Here is a 22,975-nt window from a genome sequence, read left to right as displayed (position 1 = left end):
CATAATTGGTTACACTTTCAACACATATATCTCAAAAACTAATAAACACTTCTCAAGACTTTCATATGAAATCAATTTTTTATCACGGGGGATAAGGAACAAAAGGTGGCCACAAATTTTAGTCGATTTTAGGATGAAATGATGTTGCTTGTTTTAATGTCAAAGAAGCTCCTTATTTCGACGGTTAGTAAATATGTAAGTATAATTCATTAGTTGCAAGATAAACATATGCTCATTTGTTTGGTCACATAAAACCTAATAAAGTTAATATTTAAAAAAATAAAGGATCCATTAAATAATTTTAGGGCATTTTAGGAGGAATTAATATTTTAGGTCCAAATCGTAGGTTATTTAGGAGATTTTGGGTGTAGCCACCCTGGACAAGAAAAACAAAAATGACAGTATTGACCAACCTCGTCCCCAGTGCATCTTGTATCTTTTCATTTATAATCTGTTGTTGTTATTTTATTGACTGAGGTTTTATTTGTCAAATCTTACTTTGGATTTATTGATTAACTGCTATAAGTTTTTCATTTATTGGGGATTGAATCTGATATTTTTACTTGGATTGAGAAAATTTGGTTTTATAACAAATTCTAATTTTTATATCAAATCAAATCATCACACGCGTCTCTTATAATCGTGCAAGTAGAAACCACCTTCAGATATATTGTAGAAGAACTACTATGTTCATCACTAACATACTGCCTGGCAGTGAGCGGGATTCGATGTATACACACCATCCGGATAAACTATCTGAGTTCATCACTAACATATTGCCGCACGTAGTGTAGTGGGTTCGTCTGCGTCTTGGTCTCGAATTAACAATCTTCTTTTTAACAGTGAGAAACTTCAATTTATAATCTTTGTTTCTCAACGTCTATCAAAACTGCTTGGAAATAATCGCAATTACTTGCTTCGTTGTTCTGGAAACTCTATAGAGCAAAAAGAGAAGGTTAAACTTCTTGAAATTACATTCGATAACAATCTAACATGGAATGAACAAGTTAGCAATATCATCAAGTCCGCCTATGCAACCCTTCGCGCATTACGAAAATTTGGTAGGTTTACTCCTTTTCATGTGAGAATGTCCTTGGCATCGATTTATCGAAATTGAACTATGGCAATGTAGTATTCGCTCAGTTACCACATTATCTGCAGGAAAGATTACAAAAGATACAGAATATAACTGCTGGGTACGTGCTGTCCAGATATGCTACTCTTGGGGACATACTCAAACTGAAATGGCTCCCTGTAAACGAATTGATTCACTGGAATACGGTGAAACTTGTTCATAAATCGAAATTCGACCCAGAATGTCCAGCCTACTTAAAGGTTGAATTTCACGAGCCTAGAAAAAATTTGCGATCATCTTCTCGAGAACTAACTGTTAGCATTGGAGAAAGCAAAACTTTTCAAGATCGAGCAAGAATATTTGATGCACTTCCTGAAAACCTTCGAAAAACACAAAGCTACAAACATTTCTCTAAAGATTCTAAAACGTTTTATTTAGCCTTAGCTAAGATTCTTGAGACATAATTTTAATCTAGCTTGTCATATTAGCTCCTTCAATTCTTTGTGTCAATAGTTTTTCGCATTTTTTTGTTATTGTGCCTACACTCTTTTTTTCTTATGTGCCCATCTTTCTAATTTCCTTTTCCCTGTGCATTATGTCACGCAATTTTACCTCGTTATTTTAAGTTTTATGGAAATTTTAGAATTGTATTATTGTATTATAAATTAATAAATTTCATTTGTATTTTTAACTTATAGGGAGAAGAACCATATTTTTATACGGAACCCGATTTGATGTTAAATAAATAAATATAATAAATAAATAAAAACCGTTCCCACTAGCGAGGAAATTGTCGGCGCTGCTTTATGGGTTGTTGAAGAAAATGAAGATGAAGAGATTGATATGAAACAAGGTCATTTTTATATTTTCGTTAGAACAAGTTATAATCCATGGCAAATATCACGCAAATAAATAAACCACGATTCAAAATGTTTTGCTGTGAAAAAAACTTACGCGTAGTATAATTAAAACAGAAAATTCAATTCGTGTGTACAAAAAAAAGAGAATTATTTTTTTTGGAATTTGGCGGTAAGGTTCAAGAATCCATTACAAAGTTTTAAACGTATAAGAAATCTAAACAAAAAGACGTCAATACAATTTAAAATTTGGTCATTAAAATGTGAGATTTATATGTACTAAGCAAGGCAAAATATACTTGTCTCGATTAACTTGGGATATTCCTAAATACAAAAGCTTTTACGTAATATGAAAAAATTAGAAGTGCATTATAAAAAATAATGTTTCCTAATTATTATTATTACATATATATATTATATAGTTTATAAAAAATATTACAATATTTTCAAATCCAAAATTATAGAAAATTTACTCCTTTACAAAAAATTGTGCGACCAGGTTTGAAACACCAAGTAATATAAGAATGGAATGCAGTATAAAATACAAGCCTGTTTTTAATCGATTTTTTTGTCGTTGTGCTTTTGTTTTAAAGTTTATGGCCACAAAGACGAGAGAAGGTAATGTGAAGATATATATCATTCCACTAATTGAACCAACATACCTAAAAAACAAATATTACTGAAAATATACACTGTAAATAGATGATTTAGTCCCTTCTTCTAATAACAAACCGCTACCCAATGAGCCACACTCTGAAAGGAAAGAGGTATTCACTACCGAAGAAGCTCCATGGGGGTACGGGAGGGTATCTTTATGCAGCCCAGACAAATAGGTACCACCTTTAACTAAAATCTTTATTTATATTATCAGGATGGTTTTTCAGGCTATTATGTTTGCGTTTTGCAGACTATAATAACCAAAAGTGAACACTTTAAAGTAACATTTTAAAGTAAGTTAAAAACTAATTTAACACTAAATATAGCTCCACTGGAGAATAAAAAAATGGTCAAATTTACTTGTCGCATACAGGGTAGTAAATGTGGCGCCGTAGTTTAGTGGTTATCACTCTTGTACTTTGTGCAGGAGACCGTGGTTCAATTCCCCTTGGCGGCGATTCAATATGGGCAATTGAATATTACCATAGCCCCGGGTTAACCAAAGCCATGTGAGGGAAATTCGGGAGATGGCGCACTGTGTGGGCCGTTGGATGTCGCAGGGATTTGTCTAGCAGAGCACTGACCCTAAATGTGTTTGTGTAGCTTAAAGAGAGCAAAATACTACCCCTCGATATTTGTGAGGCTAGCCATGTAAAATACGCACATCCATCTATCTACGGTCGTGGTCTGCCAAACGTTAGGACACAAATTTGACATTTTTAAAGACGATGTCAGTGTTTCTGTGCTAGGTTTTATAAAAGATCAACAAGGTCATTAAAAAGAGGATAGAAAATTGTTAAAATACTCGTGTGGTTTGTTTCTGATTTGTTTTTTGTTTATTTTTAAAAAATGATTTATACAAAAAGTAGTAGTCATAATTTGATAAAATTAAAAAAAAAATATTATTTTTAGCCAAATTCTAACTAAGGAACAGGTAAAGAAACAATGCTGTTGGGGCTATGATATTGACTATACACCGCAAGTCGTCAAAAGACATGGTATGATCTGATTTGAGTGATGTACCTAACGGGGATGATGGCATGGTCTGATGTACACAGAGGTTCACACAATGGATAAAATAGTGCGTTGAACCGAATTATTGTACCTTTGCAGAGTAGAGGGCATAATGCATAGAAGAAAACTGATAAATAATCTACTTTACTCACCGAATTATATGACCAACATTAGGATACAAAACAGCCATCATTACTCCGAGTGATATGAATGGTATATTATGAATTATTATCTTCGTATAACTAAAATCAAAATTAATGGTTTAGAAAACTAATAAATTTTAACATGTGTATGATAGAAAATCGTGGTTAGTCTATTAGATTTGACAATTACTGCGAAATCATTGGAACAAAATAATAGTTTCTTTAAATAATAGTACTGCTTTGAGAGTATGAAATTAATAAGGATCGATAATACATATACAGAAACATTGGAGTATTAGTGATCACATTTGAATAAAGTATAATTTTTTTATTTTTTCCAGACCAGTTAAAGAGAAAAAAAACATTCTTCAAGAAAGAAAACGTTTTTTCTCTTTCTTTTTTGACGAAATTGGCTGAAAGTTTACAAATACCCTAATTTTAGACTGCCTACAAATAAAATTTTATGCTTAAGAAATATCGAAGAAACTTTTTTATAAATTTTGGACGAAAAGATTTATGGTTTATTTTTATCACACATACACAAACCTTTTCAAAGAGCGTAAAACAAAACAGGCCTACCTGTACGTTGTTGAATTAAAGATGGCTCCCAGAACTTGCACTCTTACAATATACATTAAAAGTGGGAAGACAGTCGTCATTTGAAAAAGCAGTCCACAATGGGCTATGAACGTCATAATATCTGTGGAAAGAAAATTGTCCAGAAATACCTAAAAAAATATATTGCTTTCAATACTATCATCATTAAAATACAAATGTTTTGACGGTTATTGACGACAGCATATTAGCGGCATATTTGAACTGTTTATCCTGTTACTTGAGGGTTATCGATTTTGAGGAATATTAAATTTCAAGCATTAATTGGGCACAAAGTTGAAAATTTTCATGTTATCTAAGTATTCGAAATAAGACAAATAGTGAAAACTAAAGACAAGAAATCAGAAAACAAAAATTCTAAAAAATAAAAAAAGTCCTCTGTTTCAAGAAACTTTACATTTAACTTAACTGGCTTCTTTCATTCTTTATTTTTGTTATTCAATATCTATGAAAATGAGCACTCTAAAAAACACTCACATTATCGACTATTCACCTGCAACAGTTACTGGCAAAAATTACCCTTTCTGCACGTTTTTACGTCCAACACTTGTGCATTTCCAATAATTTTAGTTGATAAAAATAATTCTTCGAGGAAACAAAATTACCTGTTCAATGCAATCTTTATCCAGCGGAAAACATACATAAAATACAACAGCTACAAATAAATACGTAGAAGCTGTCAAGATGTAGGCAACTCCCACGTCTCGTACCTAAAGACAAGGCACATCAGGTGCAAGGGTCAATAAAATAACAAGCATTGTTTTAACCCTGTAGCTTAGTCACATTTTAATCACAACTCTGCATTTACAATTCTTAACATTATTTATAGCACCAAGAAAGACGTTTCAACTCACATTATTTTGAGGTTTAGCGTTGGTTGCCAGTATAGACATTATAGCATTGTGTATGTATAACGCCAATGCTAGTATGCCAGTAAGTGCTGGAAAATTCATGCTAAATACTGCAAACAGAAAATTCAACATTACAGAGGTTCTGCAGAAAAAAATTCCTATTAACATGTGAATTGCTTAATAACAATTACATAGTACATAGTTTACTTACAAACTGATGGTGCTTCGTACTTTGGAACGTTAAAATGTAGATGCGGTCCCCACTGCGAGGCCTTGACAACAACAAATACCAATAAATATAACACAGAAAAAGTGCCTAGTATTAAAAATAACAAAGTGTAAATTTATGATAAACAATCAACTGTAATCTTGTTTTTTCTTTAAGTGTTTATTGTGAAAATATTTCAGTTTTTTGTTAATCATCGTAAAATTTCAGAAAAAAGTAAAGAAATATAGAAAACAACATACATAAATGCAACACAGCTAAGATTTCTTTGGGTTGCCCTCTTCATGTTCCCTGTTACTCTTCACATTAAAAAGAAACAGTTAATACATACCCAACGAATTAAATTTTGTAAAGAAGGTTGGTGACTTAAAACATGACAATGGCAACAGCAATGCAACAAGGTAAAAAGGAACAGTCTTCTGTTGATCCCAGTATGTGTAAAATGAGTTTTTTGTTCCCGGACTGATCACATGTGGGTGAGATTTGTTTATGTGTTGGTCAAGTGACTTGCATAGAACTGAAAACAGAATGGGACAGAGTCAGATTTGATAAAAAAATTCACAACAACAAAAAAAACAGTGATGAGTTTTACCTTGATGTACTGAAGTCAACATTATATTTGAATCATTAGAACTACCTGATGAAGTGCCTGTGCCATGAACTAAATAAAAATGAAAACGCTATATAACAATAAAAAATATATAAAAATAAAATTAATATTTGAAAATTTATTGTTCTTTTTCATAATTAGGAAAAATGGGGAAAAGTGACTAACTTTAGGGGTTCCTTGACTAACTTAATCCCAGACTCATTGAACTTTACTACCAGCTTATTTTTCATTGAAATGCTCAAATTTTGTTCAATCTTAAGTAAAATCAACTAGTTTTTATATTAACTAATGAACTTTGATGGAAAGATATTAAGGGAGAAAACAAAATATTTTTTCCTTACCTGAGACCTAATTTCAGTCAGGGAAAAGCGACTAATTCTATGCATTGGTGACTATTAATACCTTTAATTTTCCCAGACTAACCTAAACCCTGTTTAACCCACCAATTAGGGAAGGTGTAATTATTGCACTGTGGAAATCAAAATGTTAGACCTACCATGTGCAAACTTTCCAACCTTGTACAGAAAATTTGACATTAGAACCCAGTACACAACAACTGCACCAACAAATGCAGCAACTCCAACGATCAGGGAGACATATTTTCCAAGAGGACCCAAGTATATTTCACAAATGTCCACAAATTCAATAGAGTCTTTCTTTTCTAGTATCATATGAGAATTGATCAACTCATTTATCAGGGTGTTTGTTAATGAGATTTTTAGCATAAATTAAAACAAATACTCTCAAAGGGTTGACACGTAAGTCGTGTTTAACATGTAAAGTGTTGCTAACACAGAAGAACTCATAATCTTTAGTCAAGAACATTTGTAATTATGAATATTGTAAAAACCAGAACAAAAAGATAATAATTTCTAAAAAAGCAATCATTTGCAAAAAATATAAAGTTGTTAAAACGTTTACATGGACACATTATAAAGTGTAAAATAACTTTAAAGGGATTTCTGTTTTTATAGGGATTTCAAGTTTTAAATCTTGTAAAAGTGTAAAGTGTAAAATAATTACCTAAGCATTTTCTAAACAATGTTTAAAGGCTGATTAGAAACAAAGATAACATACCAATTGATTTTGTGCTTTGAATGATGAGATAACAAGTGTAGAAACATATGAGCGCCATCACAAAAAGGAGAATTATCCCAAGTGCAAAACCACTCTAAAGAATCGCGTTGTGACTGATAAAAGAGAAAGAGTAAGTTTGTAATATTTTGTCAAACCAGTCTGGTTGGTTACCTGCTGCAGTGCCCATGGCAAACTCAGTAATGATGTTCCCATCATGGTGTTCCATATGGCAAATCTAAAATATAAATGTTATGGTCGATTTATTTTCACCTATTCGACAAGTTAGGGCAACACAGAAGCAAAATTCAACGACACTATTTTTGTTATATTGTCTTGTTGATAATAATGAAAAACAAGCATGTTAACTTTCTGTAGATTATTTTCAGATCAATTCGTTAAACAAATAGAAGTACAAAAGTACAATATTGTGAAAATACCTCTTATGCTCAAACTTGAATGCAAATTATTAATTTAAAAGATCAAGCGCAATGATTAGAAATTTTTTATGTTTTGTCTGGATAAAATTCTTTTTCTTAAAGGAAATTTCCCTCTTGCAGTGTAGTGAGGCTGAGCTTGGTCGTTTTATAGAAACACGATTATATACAATTCAATGAAGTCAAAAGCCACTTAAGGTAGATACAAAATTTCCACATGGTAAAAAACTTGAGCATTTTGCAAAATTTTCAGATATCCACCCAATACCGCATTTATGTTTGAAGCAATCATACCATGGTAAAAAAATAAAAATAAAATATGCCTTCAGTTGAAAATTTACATTAGAACTGCCTTATCTCAGTAGTTATAGTTTTCTTGAAGAGAAAAAGGGATGCTAAGTTGGCTTGTCTCATAACGGCATTATAATTAATTATTTGAGGAAAATGTCAGATATGCAAAATTATACAAAATACACAAATTTATTTTTATTAAAAGAATATGTAAGGTAAATTTTGTTCATTGTTGTGTAGATTTGTTTCATAGTTACTGCACAAAATAATGTTGTAATTTCTCACAACAGATCCATATATAAATTCCATTTTTGTAAATTGTGGCATTCTGTTTTTAATATTTTATTTTCTATTGACTTGGTACTGTGTGTATTTTGTAGATGTATCTCTATAATAATACAGAGTCCGTAACAGGCAAAGTCGATGTGTTCATTTTCCTTTGATGGTGCCGAAAAATGCATGTCTAATATGTTAAATTTGCTGACGTTACGACACGACTTCAATAACACTACTTTAACGTCAATATCCTATATAAAATTAATGAAGCCATTAGAGTGCACCTAAAACTTTATGGCCAAATAACTTTGAAACGAGGTGGTGACGTCAATGATTTTTCACCGCATGGGTAACTAAGGACCACCTAGGACCAATTTGGGTAAGTTTCCCAAACTTGGGTCCCCAAATCCGTTTCGGAATGGACGGGTTGACGACGTCATCAAAAAACATTCAAACCTTAATATCTCTGCAACCATGTCAAAAGTACATAATCCTATACATTTTCTTGATCATCGTTTCAAGATCTATACGATGAAGGCAACAGGTATACAAATTTTTAAAATAAAATTTTAGGGTTTTGACGGGCCATTGCTGACGTCAGCAAAAATTTTAAACCATTATATTTCATTAACCGCTTATCAAAACCACATGATCATATACATTTTCTTGATCAGCAGTTTAAGCTCTATACAATAGAGACAACGTGAAAACAAATTACTAAGAAAAAATATTTTGTCTCTTGACAGATCCTTGCTGACGTCTTCAAAATTTAAATAACGGTTCTTTTTTACTGTTATCCTGTCTAAGTGGATTTTCCCATGTGCTTTATCGACTAGTTGGCAAATATTATATATTATAAGTATATTAAAAAATCGAAATAGTTAGCATAAATAATATCCAGAATTCATGTCATGGTCCTCAAAGAAAAACCTTAGAGCCTTTATAATGGTGACATTGTAATTCTGTCTTCTGTGGACTAAAAATATAGCAAAAATCCTTTTCAAGTGAAAATAAAGATATGATTGACAAAAAGCAAAGAAATGAGTGTATTGGTTTAGCCGTTTTTTTATTGTGAAACAAAAAACGTGTTTCTATCAATGTATTTAGGAAATTAAAATGATTTCAAGGTACAAATTTTTATGATATTTTATCGTAAAAAAGTCTACTGGACTTAGAATAAGGTTTTTTATGTAATAATTTAGTCTTGTAAAAAAGTGGTATTAAAAGTTAGTAGTTGTAACCTTTTTTATAAAAACTTTACCACATACTTCTTCTAAAACTAAACTTGACCTAAAAATTATTTTCGACGTAAAAACCCATTATTGTACATCACACTTCTTACATTTATTGAATGCCATAAAAGTTTGTTTATTGTCATGTGCCATGTTTAGGAATTTACCTGTGGTATTGTCGCGCTCTCATTAAAAAATATATTGGTTTTTGTCATCAACCAAGATAGGCAATCAAGTTAAAAAACACTTATTTGGAATACAAGAGAAGATAGGAAAGGTAAGGAATTATTTTTTGTTAAATACAGCCATGAATTGTAAAAAACTAAAAAAATAATTATTTGAGGAAATATAAAAAACAGCAAAACAACGACAATCTTACATTGTGATTATGCTATTTTGTTTATTTTGTTGAGCAGCCACATATGGCCAAAACAGAATTCGAGGCAGGGCATGATCTGGAATAACCTAAAAAAAAAGAATATAACAAAAAAATAAAACACAATTAAAATTCCTTTACCTAAATGCAAAAATTAGTTATTTCTACAATAAAATTTAACGCAATAGTTTTAACATCGTCATCATCATTCTCCACTTAACATCTTATCTAGGCTAGCATGGGTTGGATGGGATATATTATTGACTTTCTTACTATTTGATCTAGACTGTATTAGTTTTAAACTCAAATTCCTTTCCATCAAGTGTGTTCTTATTATGTCTTGCTAAGTCTTCCTTGGTCTAACTCTTAGCTTTGCTATTCTAATTTTTTTATTTTTTGTATGGTCATTTAAGGTGTGAGAAGGGAAAAAGTGTGATGTTTTAAAATAGCTTCTATTAAAATTACGTAAAAGTTGTAATATTGTTGTTTAATATTTTGTTTAATATAGAAATTATTGAAAGCGAAATAAAATTGCAGACGTTAAAAGACACTAAAAAAATGACCCCTCCTTTACTAATGCATCTTTATTTACAAAACTTTTAGTTTTGCATGATTGATGTTCACTGTTTTGTAATCAAAACACATTGATCTAAAAACAATCTGAAAATTATAGTTATATAGTATATTTTCCATTAACTTTTTTTTATTGAATTACAAACCATAATTCGCTAAAAAATACGTCATAACTCGAAATCTGTTCACACTTACGAATTAAAATTAAAATCGTTTTTAGATACAACATCTGTCTTGAATGTAAATGAAGATGAAAAGGCTAGCAGTACTAACACAAAAAATGAACATTGCGAAAAAGAGCTTTAAAGATTTTTAAAAATATCATCACTTTCGTATAGTTATATGGTCGCTACAGGTGTTTTTAACAACTTCTGTACAACCCGCGTGTCTGCTCACATTTGCACTTACAGAATATTCACAAGAAGAGAGATAAGCAAAGTAAAAATAAAACAAAAAGGAAAGGAAAAAATGTTACAACATCTGATGGAATAGAAATTAAAAACAGATATGATAACAAAAATGTCTGAGTCGTATTCGCTATCGCTAAAACATCCATTATTTTCTTTCGACTTACACTTTTGTTCAATTTGCGTATTATTTTTTATTTTCAATCTTCGCTTGGCTGGAGAGTTAAAACACTTTCTTCTAATTTTTTTTCTCCTTTTTGAAGGAGCAGAAGCTTATGACGATAAGTAGACATTTTTTAGTATTTTAAATATCTTGATGTTGTTAGTGTTGCTCGCTTGTAAAAAAAACTTTTTTTGGAAAAAGCATTAATGAAAGTCAAATTGAAAAAAGTGATTTTTAATTGATCGGATAAAAACAATCATAAAAGAAAAGCGATACAAAAAAATCAATGGTATCGTTTTTTACAACGTTGGTTGTGATTACGTTATTGTTACAAAATATGCACAGATTACAGTTTATTCCCAAAGTGAGAAACATAAACATTTCCACCTATACTTGATCTTTTTAGCACGTTCCACTGGAAGACAAATGATGAGGATTGTGTTTTTAGAAAAAAGTCGCATTTCTATCCTATTTTATAAAAAAATAATTTCACCATTAAAAAGTTTTTTTTATAAAAGAAGTTAAAAAAAAAAAAATTGCAAAAAAAACTATTTTTTCCCTTACTCATACCTTAAATTACAAGTTTTTTTCTTATTTACACTCACTTAATTTTTCATATTTTGTTGTAGGTCTACATCAGCTTTCATTTGCCATTGTAATTTCAACCTGCATTACAAAATGAATTAGTAGTAGTAGTATGTATGTACCTAAAACTATCAATACACCTTGTAACCCAAGTATCCTCCTTTATTTCTTCCAAATGTCCCAATCAACACATCTGAATGCTACAAATATTTAGCCACTTCTTAGCTCATGTGAGTTATTTCTCTTTTTTTTTAAACTGGTGTTTCACATCAATCTAACCATTCTCATATCATTTCTTTCTAAATGGTCAAAATTTTTCTGCTTTACTGCCCATAAATAATAATAATAATAATAATAATAATAATAATAATAATAATAATAATAATAATAATAATAATAATAATAATAATAATAATAATAATAATAAATATTTAAAGTGGCTAGCCCAGAAAATCACAAAAACCTATAGTTAGTGGATTGTTTCCACTGGGGGCCGATATGTCACACATTTTATAAACAAAGTAAACAAAGTGTATATATAAATGTATACCAACTTTTCCCCTCCAGGCACGTTATGTATTTTCGAATAGTAACGGTAGCGATTGTATTGCGCAAGATTTCTCAGATCTTCATGAGATGCATTGTGTGGAATAACTTGTGTGTTGACAACATATGGATTACGTAAAGTTGTTGATTCTCCTTTAAAATGTTTCCGTGGAATTTCTTTAGGAATCTGAGTCTCATCCTCAGAAACTTTATTCAACAGAGGAGAAGATTCATTGCTATCACTGGAAATAAAGTTAATTAAAGAAGAAGTAATATACAGGAGGCAACAAACTTGGTGTATTTTTAACTGGTCAGAAATTTTTTGGTTAACATGTGCTACTATTTTGCTAACATGAATTTATGGTTTACTCCTACACATCAGAAATTAATTAAATGCTTAAAGGAAAGGAGAACAATGACTACAACATGGGAAAAAGCATTATATGTCTACATTTTTATAAATACAGGCTAAACAACTTTCCATAGGCATTGAGCACTGGTTGTTGAGATTTTTAAATTTACGTAAATCATTTACCAGTATTGTTGATGGTGCAGTAACTAATATTCTGTATAAATTTGAAAAAAATTTAAAAGATGTTTGTGTGTACACTTATTCAAAATTATAAATTAAATCAAATAGCGAAGAAAAAATGACAACAAAAGTAAAACTAGAGTCATGGTTTTATTGGCATTTTACTTTTACAATTTATAACAAGACTTTAGCTCTATAATGTCAATCAAGTTTTTCAATGACTAAATTTAAACTTAAAAATGCAGAAAAATAGTTTTACTACGAAAACAATGTCAAAGTTTACAATAAAATAAACCAGAAATAATTATTTGAGGAAACAATTCATTTTAACACATACTTATCACTCATCTTGTGTACATCACTGCCTGCTGTAACACAAGAAGTAATCAACCTTTCTTCTCTAAACCAACTTTTAGTTCACTAAAGAAAACAAAGAATTACCACTCAGAAGGTCTTTATTACAAGGTATTAAAATGTAATTTATAAAACGTGGTGCCGAAATTCCAGATTTAAACAAATGTAGGCTCAAATTTAAGAGAATCACGAAGGGTTAGCACCCATGCTTTCCTGCTATAAGTATTCTGTTTTTTAAAAGTTCAAGTTATTTATTTATGTAATAACATTTAACAGCCAGATTTTACTTTCTTCGTCTTTTTTCACAAAACCTGTATCTGAAAACCTTTATATACGATGTGTGTCAATTTGATATGTTTAAAAGTGAATGGGCTACAGGCACTTTGTTCTCTCCATTTTTATGTCACAAGAGCCAAAAAGACAAAGAATTTTTTCTATTAACAAGACAACGTACAGCAGACATTTTTGCTTAGCATCAACAAAATTGCAATTGCTTTTAAAACACAAAACTTAGAAAGAAAAAATAATAAAATTATGAAATAATATGGGAAATGGATTGTGGGATAAATGCTAGCGACAGAACTTTTTTTCCATTTTGCATTTTTTCACACATCTATAGACAAGTTTCAGCATATTGACCGTGACTTAAGAAATCCAGTCTTATGCTAAAATTGGTGAACAGAATAGTTTAAAAACATCAATGTGGGGGCCTAAAATCATGTATCATACACTCTGTAACCTCAAGCTCTGTAACTCTGTACAGCTTATAACTTTAGACACCACACAAAATCTCCAATAAACCTTGCAGTGTTTTGGTTTACTTAAAGCCGCTATGAAGATGTACATCATTTATGGTATATGAAAACTCTGCTCATACTATGAACAGTTCATTAGTGAAGCCAGTGAAATTAGTAGAAAGAACTGACATCGTCTCCTGCATGGGGTAACTAGGGGTCACTTGGGACTGAAATAGTCGTCAACCCATAATTTCGTAACAGACAGGTTGATGACATCCTCAAAATACCTTGAAAAACCAATATCTCTTTAATTGTCCATCTCAAAAGTACACGATCCTATATGTTCAGTGTAGCTAGCGATACAATATATATAGGCAACAAATAAATTCCTAAAATCTTTTTTGCGTATTTAAAGGGTCCTTGATGATCATAATTTTGAATGAAAGAACTCGCTATATTGTTGTTCTGCATAAGCGGATTTTCCACTGACAGCTAGCTAGTCCTAGTGAACTCATCATTTTCCATTTTGATGGAAGGGAAAAATACAGGGCAATAGTGAAGGCAGAGGAAAGAGACAGGTCTCCTTCTAGCGCAGCTAGCTAGCTAGTTGAAAATTATTTTTCTTTCCTACTACTGGCCAGCTAATCTAGCTAAAGCTTAGCTAAAATATTTTATTCTGATCACTCAGCCAAAAACTATTTTTATCGATGAAATCACAGGTTTTTTCTGACATTTAGAAATAGAGAAAGCTTATACCTTTCAATTTATTTCTCAGATATGTCGAAAAAATACGCTTTAGGACTGACTGACTATCCGACCGCCATGTTGACTTTAATTGTCTAAGCAGGACCTGCATCATGAACTTTGATCCACATGACACTTTTTCGCTGATCACACTTGAAAGGAAGAGGCGATAATCTCTCGTTACGTGTGCGGAGAGAATAGAGTACTTTTCTTTCTAATACCGTTAGCAGGGTTACATTTTTAATTTAAAAGGATACCTGTTTCCGTTTAAAATATAAAAAAGATGTGAAATGTAGATACTTGTTAAGCGAAATATTTTCCGGAAGCCCATTATCTTATTATTTGCGAGACTAACTTTCTCGAACAGTTTGGCGAAAATAAATCTGCTATTCGCAAAAGTTGGGAAATCCGTAAATAATCCTTACTTTATTCGGAGAATCTTTTGCGAGCCCAAAAATTCGCGAAATTGAATAAATTTCTGCGAATCTACAATTTAGAAAGTTTGAAATAAATATACATTCGCGAATGGCCATTTTGGAAAGTTTCGTGAGACAAAGTTTCACGAAAAATGACAAAAACGCAAAATTCGCGGAAAATTTCTTTCATGAAAGTTTCTCTGAATAAAGTATTTCTCGTTTATGTATGTTTACCCGAGCTACTTTTTCTTTCACTGCTAAAATAACGTTTTTTCCCGTAGGAATTCCAACGCCAGGCTGCCCCGGGGGTAGTTTGTATCAGGTCGTACTAATACATGGAATCCTAACTGTTTTTTTTCTATAATTCTTAGTAATATGTTCTCACTACTTGTGATTCGCAAAATCTTTCTTCTAAATGACGCTTATATCCGAAATTCCCCCCAAAAAATCCTTCCCAGAAATTCCTTGTTTTCAAGGCGACATAATTGGTTTATAATAATAATGCAATTTTGCATTCATGGCAATGCTCTCGATGATCCATCGGATTTAAGTATCATAGTTCCTATAGAATTCCACTTGCTTTAAATAAGACGCGCATTGGAGGAGCTAGGTTATTGGTTTAGATACAAAAATCATGTTTTTTTGAGAAGAAAAACATCTATGTGGATTGTTCTGACTAATAGACTTATTTAAAGCATGTAGAAAGTTTTAACACCCGTGTATAGAGGGCTTTGTTTTTCATCTTTCTCTGGTAAAAAAAATGCTCAATTTGGTCTACGGAACCTAGTTTTTATTTATCCGCCCCTACTAAACGATTTACAAACATGCACGTGATGCAACTGGATATGCAGCTAATCCTTTTCTCCATCAAAATCTAGATCAGTAACATATCAACCATATTTCAGCTCGTGCCCAGGACTTCTTTCGTTTGACATGAAAAAGAAGAATTAATGTTTCTAATCCCATTTTCATGTTCTTGGGTATTGGATTTGAATTTATTTTTTTTGAGTTTCACATGTAAACGGATGGCGAATAAATTCTTTTTTTTAGTAAATTACTCATGAATCCGTAACAATTTCCTTCAGTGTAAATGTGGTATAAGTTATGAATTGAAAAACTGAAGCCCTTTGTTCCAAAAATCACGAGAATTTCTCACACCGATATGTGAAGAAAATAATTTTTGCACGTTTTCATTTTCGCAAGAAAATGGATTATTTAATGTGAATTATTCTCACAGAAGAAATTAAAGATAACTGCGAACTCATTTACAAAATTAAGACTTTCTCAGATCCACAAAACCAAGCCTAGCCGCAGCATCCCAAAGCGCAGTCAACCCGCAAAACCAAATAGACCCCGGGGGATAAGTGTCGCCAATGAAAAAAAAATTCTAAGAAAACATCTACGCGAGGCTATGGAAGCCTATTAAGGACATGTTATACTTCATATTTTGTTTACATTACCAATATATATCAATAGAGAATTTCCCACCCTCCTAACAAGGTAAACACATTGTTTCATTATTATCGGCCTTTAGTAAATAGATTTTTTAGCGAAAATGGGCTTGAATACACTTTTGTTGTGCTTACATAAAAATACAAGAAAAATTTAACAAAATACAACTCGATCACAGAGAAGAAAAATATTTCTATTTTAGTAAATATACAAACACAAATCCTTAAACTAATTTTGTTGCTCATATGAACGAATGAATCAAAGACAAGATGAAGCTAAAGTTGAGAAACAGCCTTCAAGCGCGCCAAAAAATAACCACACAATTTCAAAAGGTCTTCAAATATTAACACATAAATACAACATCTAAATATAAATTTAAAAAATACATCGACAATACTTATTTATATTTAGTATGCGACTCTTGAGGCCTTAAAAATATTGGGAGGGGATAAGTGCCTGCTGTCCTAACTTTTGACAGAATTATCCTGATGACATAAAACTTAGTACAACTATAGTATAAGACAAAAGGAATAAATCAGCATTTTTTGTTTGACGTCATCAGTAATTTCAAAATCAGGAAAAATATCGTAACCTACCAAAATACGTTCTCGGAAATATTTTGTCCTCCTATTTTGATTTTCTCTTATTACTATAAATAGTTTATACCATATCTTTCAGTTTTTGCACATAAGAATTCTGAAAAATCTGATATTTTATACACAGGATATAGATTGTGAAAATTAGGTAAAATGGATTCAACTGGTAACAAAACTTGACCAAAATGTTCAACTTAAAACATTAACACGTTGTAAAACTTCCATGCTTAAAGGTCATCAGATCAGAATTTATAGTATTTTCTATTTAAAGAATTTATTATGGTGGTTCTGAGAAACGTTTAATAAATAATAACGCCATCAGCAGATGGAGTAAGTAATCCATTGCGATTTGCTGCAGAAAGTTTATACCCCAAACTGAAAATATTATTTAAAGGAAGTTATAAAATTCTCCTGGACTGCTGTAACTTTGTTGTGCAGTTGTTTATAACGCAGCTTACAAATTTCAGTCGATTGCACCTAGAAGTATAACAAATAGTTTTTCAATAACATAGTTCACGAAAGGTTTTCAAACATGGTTAACGTTTTTAAAATTCTACCTTCTAAAAATGCCATGCAGTCCAACTCTGATAAGGCTGCATCTAAAAAATAAAGGCTTGAAACCCTTTTATTATTTAGTGTCACAAGTTAATATTGACTGGTGGTTGCATGTGGCTTACTGTTCTGGAGTTGAATCAGATAACATTAGTTGAACTTGCTGCCCCAGGCAAAGAATTCGTGCTTGGGTGATGCTATTACAACGTTCTACGTCTACACCATCATTACAAAGAACAAATTATTGATACAACTAAAGCGGAAGGCAAAGAAGAAAAATTATATATTACCAATGTCTTTCTTTTGGACTGTTTTTCTTTTAGCTTGTCTTGTTCTCTTATAAGCTTCCTGGGCTTGCATTTGAACAAAAAGTTCCTACAAACAAGAAAATTTGTATCAGTATTAACAATACAACAAGAGTGACAATAAATTCAAAAAACTAATTCTAGTTACCGCTGCTTTAGTTATAAGAAAGACAGACTCTTGGCTTGCAATCGTTAAGTCTGGATCCATTTTCATAATGGTTCGGATTCTTGTATGTGGAAAGCGATTGACATCTCTTGTTTTGGATGCTTTCTCTGGTTGACTTTTGGGACTATTCTCATTGTTGATGGTATCTAAGGCAAGCTCCTCGTTATCATTTTCAATTGTACTTTGATCATCATTTTCCATTTTACAGTGAGTTGGTAGAAAAGAATTTCTATTAAAATAATTGTTTAAGGAAACTGGGTTACATTTTGCAGTTTTTCTTAATTATTTGTATATTTAATTATTAATCCTGTAAAGAACACATTAATAAAAAAATTATATATTTGTCAATAACGCCATACAGTTTATTATTCATTATCATATTGTAAGCTAAAGGTGTGTATATTTTATCTTGTTGTTTACTTTAGTACAGAAAAATGTATTACTTACTTACTCACTGATGGCTTCAAATAGAAATGCAGTTCCTTACCACTGTTCACAGCATTCCATTAAAAATTACAAAGTGATTTGTGGTAAATAGGAAACTTGATAAAATACTTATTCTTGTAGAGTCAGCACTTTCATATTCTCCTATGCTTACTCCGAAGGCTGACCTGGAATCACAGGGCTGAATTACCATTAGTAAAATACAAAAAGCGTGATGCAACTCATTTTAACCCCATCACCACAAAACACTGACTTTACATTTTAGTTAAGTTTAAGGAAAAAGATAATTCTTTTCCCCTCTTTTTTGAAGTTTAAACTGTCGTAATTTTGTCTGTAAAAGCCATTGTGATCTCCTATTCTCTCCAGTTGAGAAGATTGTTTTATTTTACACGGTGGTGAACCTACAGTTCACTACATGTTAAAAGCGGTTGCTGAAGCTAGCACTTATACTTTTTGAGTTGATATATCATCTAGTACTTTATTTTTATTTCTATTTACATTCGCATACTCCACTATGAACTTAAATGAAAAAATAGACACACTTCCAAATTATGCTTTATAATACTAATGACCGCGCAAAGTTCATGTTGTAGAACAAAGGAGAGTACTTAAGGAGAGCATCCTGTCTGTGGACAATGCTGACCTAAAAAAAAGTTTTCAATAAAACAACAACAACTCAGCATCCCAAACTATTTTAAGACAAGGTGTGCAAATTATCATTAGATATCTATGTTTAAATGCACATTGATGGACTGACGTTTTTTTCCACAAAACTTTAGCTAGCTAGCGTACAATCCTCCAACTTCGGACACTTTTTGAGTGTTACCTCTCAAAACCCTTATCTACACAACTCCGCCATTTATCGTTAGCTCCAAGCTAAGCTACAACATTTACAGCGAATTTTCACCTATGCTGACACCACACACTGGAAAAAAAATCCACCAAAGAGCTGCACCAAGTACCCCTAATGTTGGACAACTTCCCCCAACATCAGACAGATGCGTTTTCAATGTTTTTGCCCCTCTTTGAGTGGTGCACCATACCAGAGATACAATTATGCTAACTTTAGCCTAAATAGCTTTCTCAGAAGTATAAATCCAGTCTCGAAAGTTTTTTTTGATCACACATATGGGATACTAAAACTGTTATGGATGCCATGAAATATTGGGTAGCTTTATAAGAGCATTTCATTTTCACTGTAACTTGCAAAAAATTCCAAAGAAAATGTACAAAATGATTTGGAACTTTATTGAAACATACCAATAATACATTCATGCCTACAGACCTGACAACTACGTTCTCACACACGTTGTGGAACAACGACCCACATTTTTCACAAAAAAAACAGATGTTCTTCCTTCTCCCTTTGACTGAAACGTTTTCTATACGACAACTAAAGCAATGCGTTTCTTCGTGGTATGATTCGTCACTTTCTTCCTTGCTCATATAAATTCCTCCTCCTTCCTTCTCACTGTTGGTATCTTTATAAAATGCGATTTGTTTCACTTGTTTCGCGATGGTCGTGAGGATGCCTTCTCTATGGTGATTGATGAAGAACTTGTTTGTTGTTACTCTGAAGACCTTGTCTGCTTTTAATACATTAAAATGTTGCTTCATCACATTGATGTTTGTCCAGCTTACGAAGTGTTTAGTCATTTTGGTGTCGGTTTTCAAATTTGTGCCACCAATTATGTTCTGGGCCAGTTACCTTATTGTCAATATCTCAAGCAAACATCTTAACAGCTGCTACTGACAACGGATTAGCAATGCTTGCCAAAAACGTTATGTAATTGACAAGCGCTGTTTCTTTGTCACAAGTCAGCTCTGTGTGTTGGCTAGGTTTATCAGTTTTACACTTCATGGTAATCCTGTCACTTCGTGTTTGCTTAGGTACGCCAAATTTTTTGGAAGCTTTTTCTAACGACATGCCTCTTTTAACTTCTTTCAATGCATTAGCCATATCATCATCTAACCCACCTCTGTAGGTTTTGGTACCATTTCTTAAAAACACAACAATCTTTTTCGTATTACCCCCAACCTGGGACAATTTCTTTGTATCAGAGAAACACTTATAAATAGTTAAAATGCATAGAATGACTCTATTAAAGCTGTAACAATTCCAAAAGAGCTTAATTCATCAAATTATCAGAGATTTCAGTTATAATTCACCAAAAATCATTCTACCTCTAACATCGGACATTGTATATATACAGGTTTTAGAACGTAAAAATGCCTTGATTAACACAAACATAACTTTATAAAATATCACTAGGCATCCTTGAATAAGAAACAAGCAAATTCGTGTCCATACTTTTAAAGTTTAGGAAGATAATGCAAGATGCTTGAAGCAACTTGGTTCACAGAGAGAACAAACACAAAGAAAGAGCAGATAAAACAAGGGTGTGTAATTTACAGAACAGATCTCGCCAATGCAGCATATCTTTATATTTTACGGAACAGCAGATCTTTCTAGAATTGCAAAGAAGCTAACACAGAGATTTTTATGGAGCAAAGTTCAAACTGTCCCAAAGATGTCCGCAGTTGGAGGATTGTACTTTATATGTTTTGATTTGCTGATCAACCTGCCCTGTGTTTCAAAGGTTCTACTCTCACACCAGATGTTGTTTGCAGCAATTTGGATAAAATTATTACGTTACCTGTAAAATATTTATTGAAATGTTTTTAACAAGATTTTCGTCATGTCATAACGAAAGTTTTTCTTGACAACACTTCTTATGTAGTCTTTCTAGACTGTTAAAAACCTTTACAGTTTTCACAATTTTTTGGTTAAACTTTATACAAACAAACAGGTTTGTATTACATGGATATCTAGCTAAAAGTAATTCTAGGGAAATGCTTACACCTTTTTTTATCAATATTGAATCTTTTAAACACGCGTTTAGTAAGTAAGGAAGTAAGACATATTTCCACAATGCTACAACATACAGTACCGCTTAAATGTAACTTTACATGTACGCAAGTTTTACGACGTCATGTCTTCATAATGAACCTTTACACATCTTTTGTTTACACATGAACTTAATTGCTTTCTACTGTTATCTTTATGCACGAGTCATAACAAAAAGATTTGATGAACCTTTTTGTTCTTACATGTAACATGCATTTCATTGCTTAAAGTGTTAACGATCACGTAACCTATTAAAAGATATGTATTTTTAAAGAAATGAATAAACACGCATAAAGCCTATTTTTTCTTTAATGTAAAATCATATTTATGCGAAGAAAGCAAAATTAAAGCGATCAAACTAAAATTTTTATAATAGCTTTGCACCATGCGCATTGCTACCTGTTTTTTTATTTTTATTATGATGGAAACAGCATCGTAGAAAGCGAAAATATCGCTGTAGATCGTTTAAATATCATGAAAACAGGATTTGAGAAAGCAAAAACATTACAGTAGATTGTTTCAAAATGATGGGAACAACATTGTAGAAAGCAAAAAGATTGCTGTAAATGGTTTAAAAATCATGAAAACAAGATCGTAGAAAGCGAAAAGATCGCTGTAGATTGTTTAAAAATCTTAGAAGGCGAAGACATCATTGTAGATCGTTCAAAAATCATGAAAACCGGATGTTAGAAAGCCAAAAGATCGCTGTACAGCGTTTAAAAATCATGAAAACAGGACCGTAGAAATGATCGTTTCAATTCGTATAAAATGTAAAATGATGCTGGAGACGGTCCCTAAATAAAATACAACATTTAGGTTTGTGTAAAAACAATAAAATTGCACACAAAACACAAGATTACATCAAAGTATTATAATAAATCACATGTAAAAACAAAAGATAATATGTTCATGAGTAGAAACATTAAAACTAACATGAGCTAATTAAAGTTTGCATGTGACACATGAACTCTATTATTTTCAGCATGCAAAAATTGCCATGTATTTAACAATAGGTTAACAATACCAGGTAAGTTCTGATGTTACCAAAGGTTCGTGTGAGGGTAATAAATATCTGGCACATGTAAAGTTACATTTAAGAGGTACTAGCAATTTGGTTTGACGTCATAACAATTTTTTTGGAGGTGAAAAGTTTCTGTATTTTAGGTGAAGAGAGTGCACAGCTAGACACAATTTGGAGTTTTAAGAACAATGTTAGGAAGTCTGAGCACAGATAATTTTTTGGAGCAAAATCTAGATAGGTAAGCATCATTTCCAGACAGATGTTTATTGTGGTTACCTTTCGTTAGCTAATTATTCTTTCATTTTCACATTTCTTATCATTCTTCCCCCTATGAACTATGTTTGTTTTCACCCCTGCGAAATTTTAAAAACGGTGGATGTAGCACAAATGTGTTTCGTCAATTAAGCAAAATGTCAATCATCACTACGGCAACAAAGCTGAACAGAATCGCCGAACTGTACATTATAAACTGAGTTTACGTATATATACACAACCATAGGTATAGTACATTATCTAGTCATATAGTGTACTTATAAAGAACTCTGTAAGATACTATAAAGAAGATAGCGCATGACTAGAATGAGCTATTCTTGTGGTCGGAATTTTCTCCTTCGTTGCTCTCGGATGGGGTACAAAGTGGACTTTTCACGGTCAAACCTTCACAGTAGCAACCTGAATTAAACAGAATTTAAAAGCAAAACGGCGTTAAAATGTTGGGAAATGGAAAAAATTAAGCAGTA

The 22,975-nt window shown here is 31.9% G+C and overlaps 2 protein-coding genes across 2 annotated transcripts; both read right to left on the bottom strand.

Annotated features, from left to right (window-relative positions):
• Nucleotides 1-2,168: 2,168 nt before the first annotated feature.
• Nucleotides 2,169-14,555, bottom strand: LOC130630683 (neutral amino acid transporter 9-like). Its single transcript, XM_057444263.1, has 15 exons — nt 14,388-14,555; nt 12,878-12,960; nt 12,013-12,250; nt 9,738-9,823; nt 7,297-7,360; nt 7,126-7,219; nt 6,545-6,709; nt 6,031-6,099; nt 5,770-5,955; nt 5,424-5,528; nt 5,216-5,322; nt 4,967-5,071; nt 4,326-4,474; nt 3,756-3,845; nt 2,169-2,594 (listed from the first exon to the last, which is right to left on the bottom strand). The coding sequence occupies exons 2-15, from the start codon at nt 12,886-12,888 to the stop codon at nt 2,402-2,404; spliced, it is 1,662 nt and encodes a 553-aa protein (XP_057300246.1). The 5' UTR covers nt 12,889-12,960; nt 14,388-14,555; the 3' UTR covers nt 2,169-2,401.
• Nucleotides 14,556-16,415: 1,860 nt separating this feature from the next.
• On the bottom strand, nt 16,416-19,716 carry LOC130630680 (DNA polymerase epsilon subunit 4-like). The gene is made up of 4 exons (XM_057444260.1): nt 17,845-19,716; nt 17,682-17,766; nt 17,397-17,438; nt 16,416-17,316 (listed from the first exon to the last, which is right to left on the bottom strand). Exons 1-4 carry the CDS (start codon nt 18,061-18,063, stop codon nt 17,303-17,305), a joined length of 360 nt encoding a protein of 119 aa, XP_057300243.1. The 5' UTR covers nt 18,064-19,716; the 3' UTR covers nt 16,416-17,302.
• Nucleotides 19,717-22,975: the final 3,259 nt, after the last annotated feature.

Source organism: Hydractinia symbiolongicarpus, chromosome 2 (genome assembly GCF_029227915.1).
Source record: "Hydractinia symbiolongicarpus strain clone_291-10 chromosome 2, HSymV2.1, whole genome shotgun sequence".
Lineage (NCBI taxonomy): Eukaryota > Metazoa > Cnidaria > Hydrozoa > Anthoathecata > Hydractiniidae > Hydractinia > Hydractinia symbiolongicarpus.
Note: the sequence above shows the minus strand (reverse complement) of the source record. Positions and strands in the feature narration are given on the sequence as shown.

What these genes read in the sequence shown, in the direction of transcription:
- LOC130630683 (XM_057444263.1), bottom strand. An exon ending in ACGCTAAACCTCAAAATAAT is followed by an intron (nt 5,072 to 5,215) that starts GTGAGTTGAAAC and finishes CCTTGTCTTTAG; the next exon opens with GTACGAGACGTGGGAGTTGC. An exon ending in AATGTTGGTCATATAATTCG is followed by an intron (nt 2,595 to 3,755) that starts GTGAGTAAAGTA and finishes TTTGTTTTTTAG; the next exon opens with GTATGTTGGTTCAATTAGTG.
- LOC130630680 (XM_057444260.1), bottom strand. Translation starts at nt 18,063, where the DNA reads ATGGAAAATGATGATCAAAGTACAATTGAAAATGATAACGAGGAGCTT. An exon ending in TTCTTATAACTAAAGCAGCG is followed by an intron (nt 17,767 to 17,844) that starts GTAACTAGAATT and finishes TCTTGTTTGTAG; the next exon opens with GAACTTTTTGTTCAAATGCA. An exon ending in AGTCCAAAAGAAAGACATTG is followed by an intron (nt 17,439 to 17,681) that starts GTAATATATAAT and finishes TTTATTTTTTAG; the next exon opens with ATGCAGCCTTATCAGAGTTG.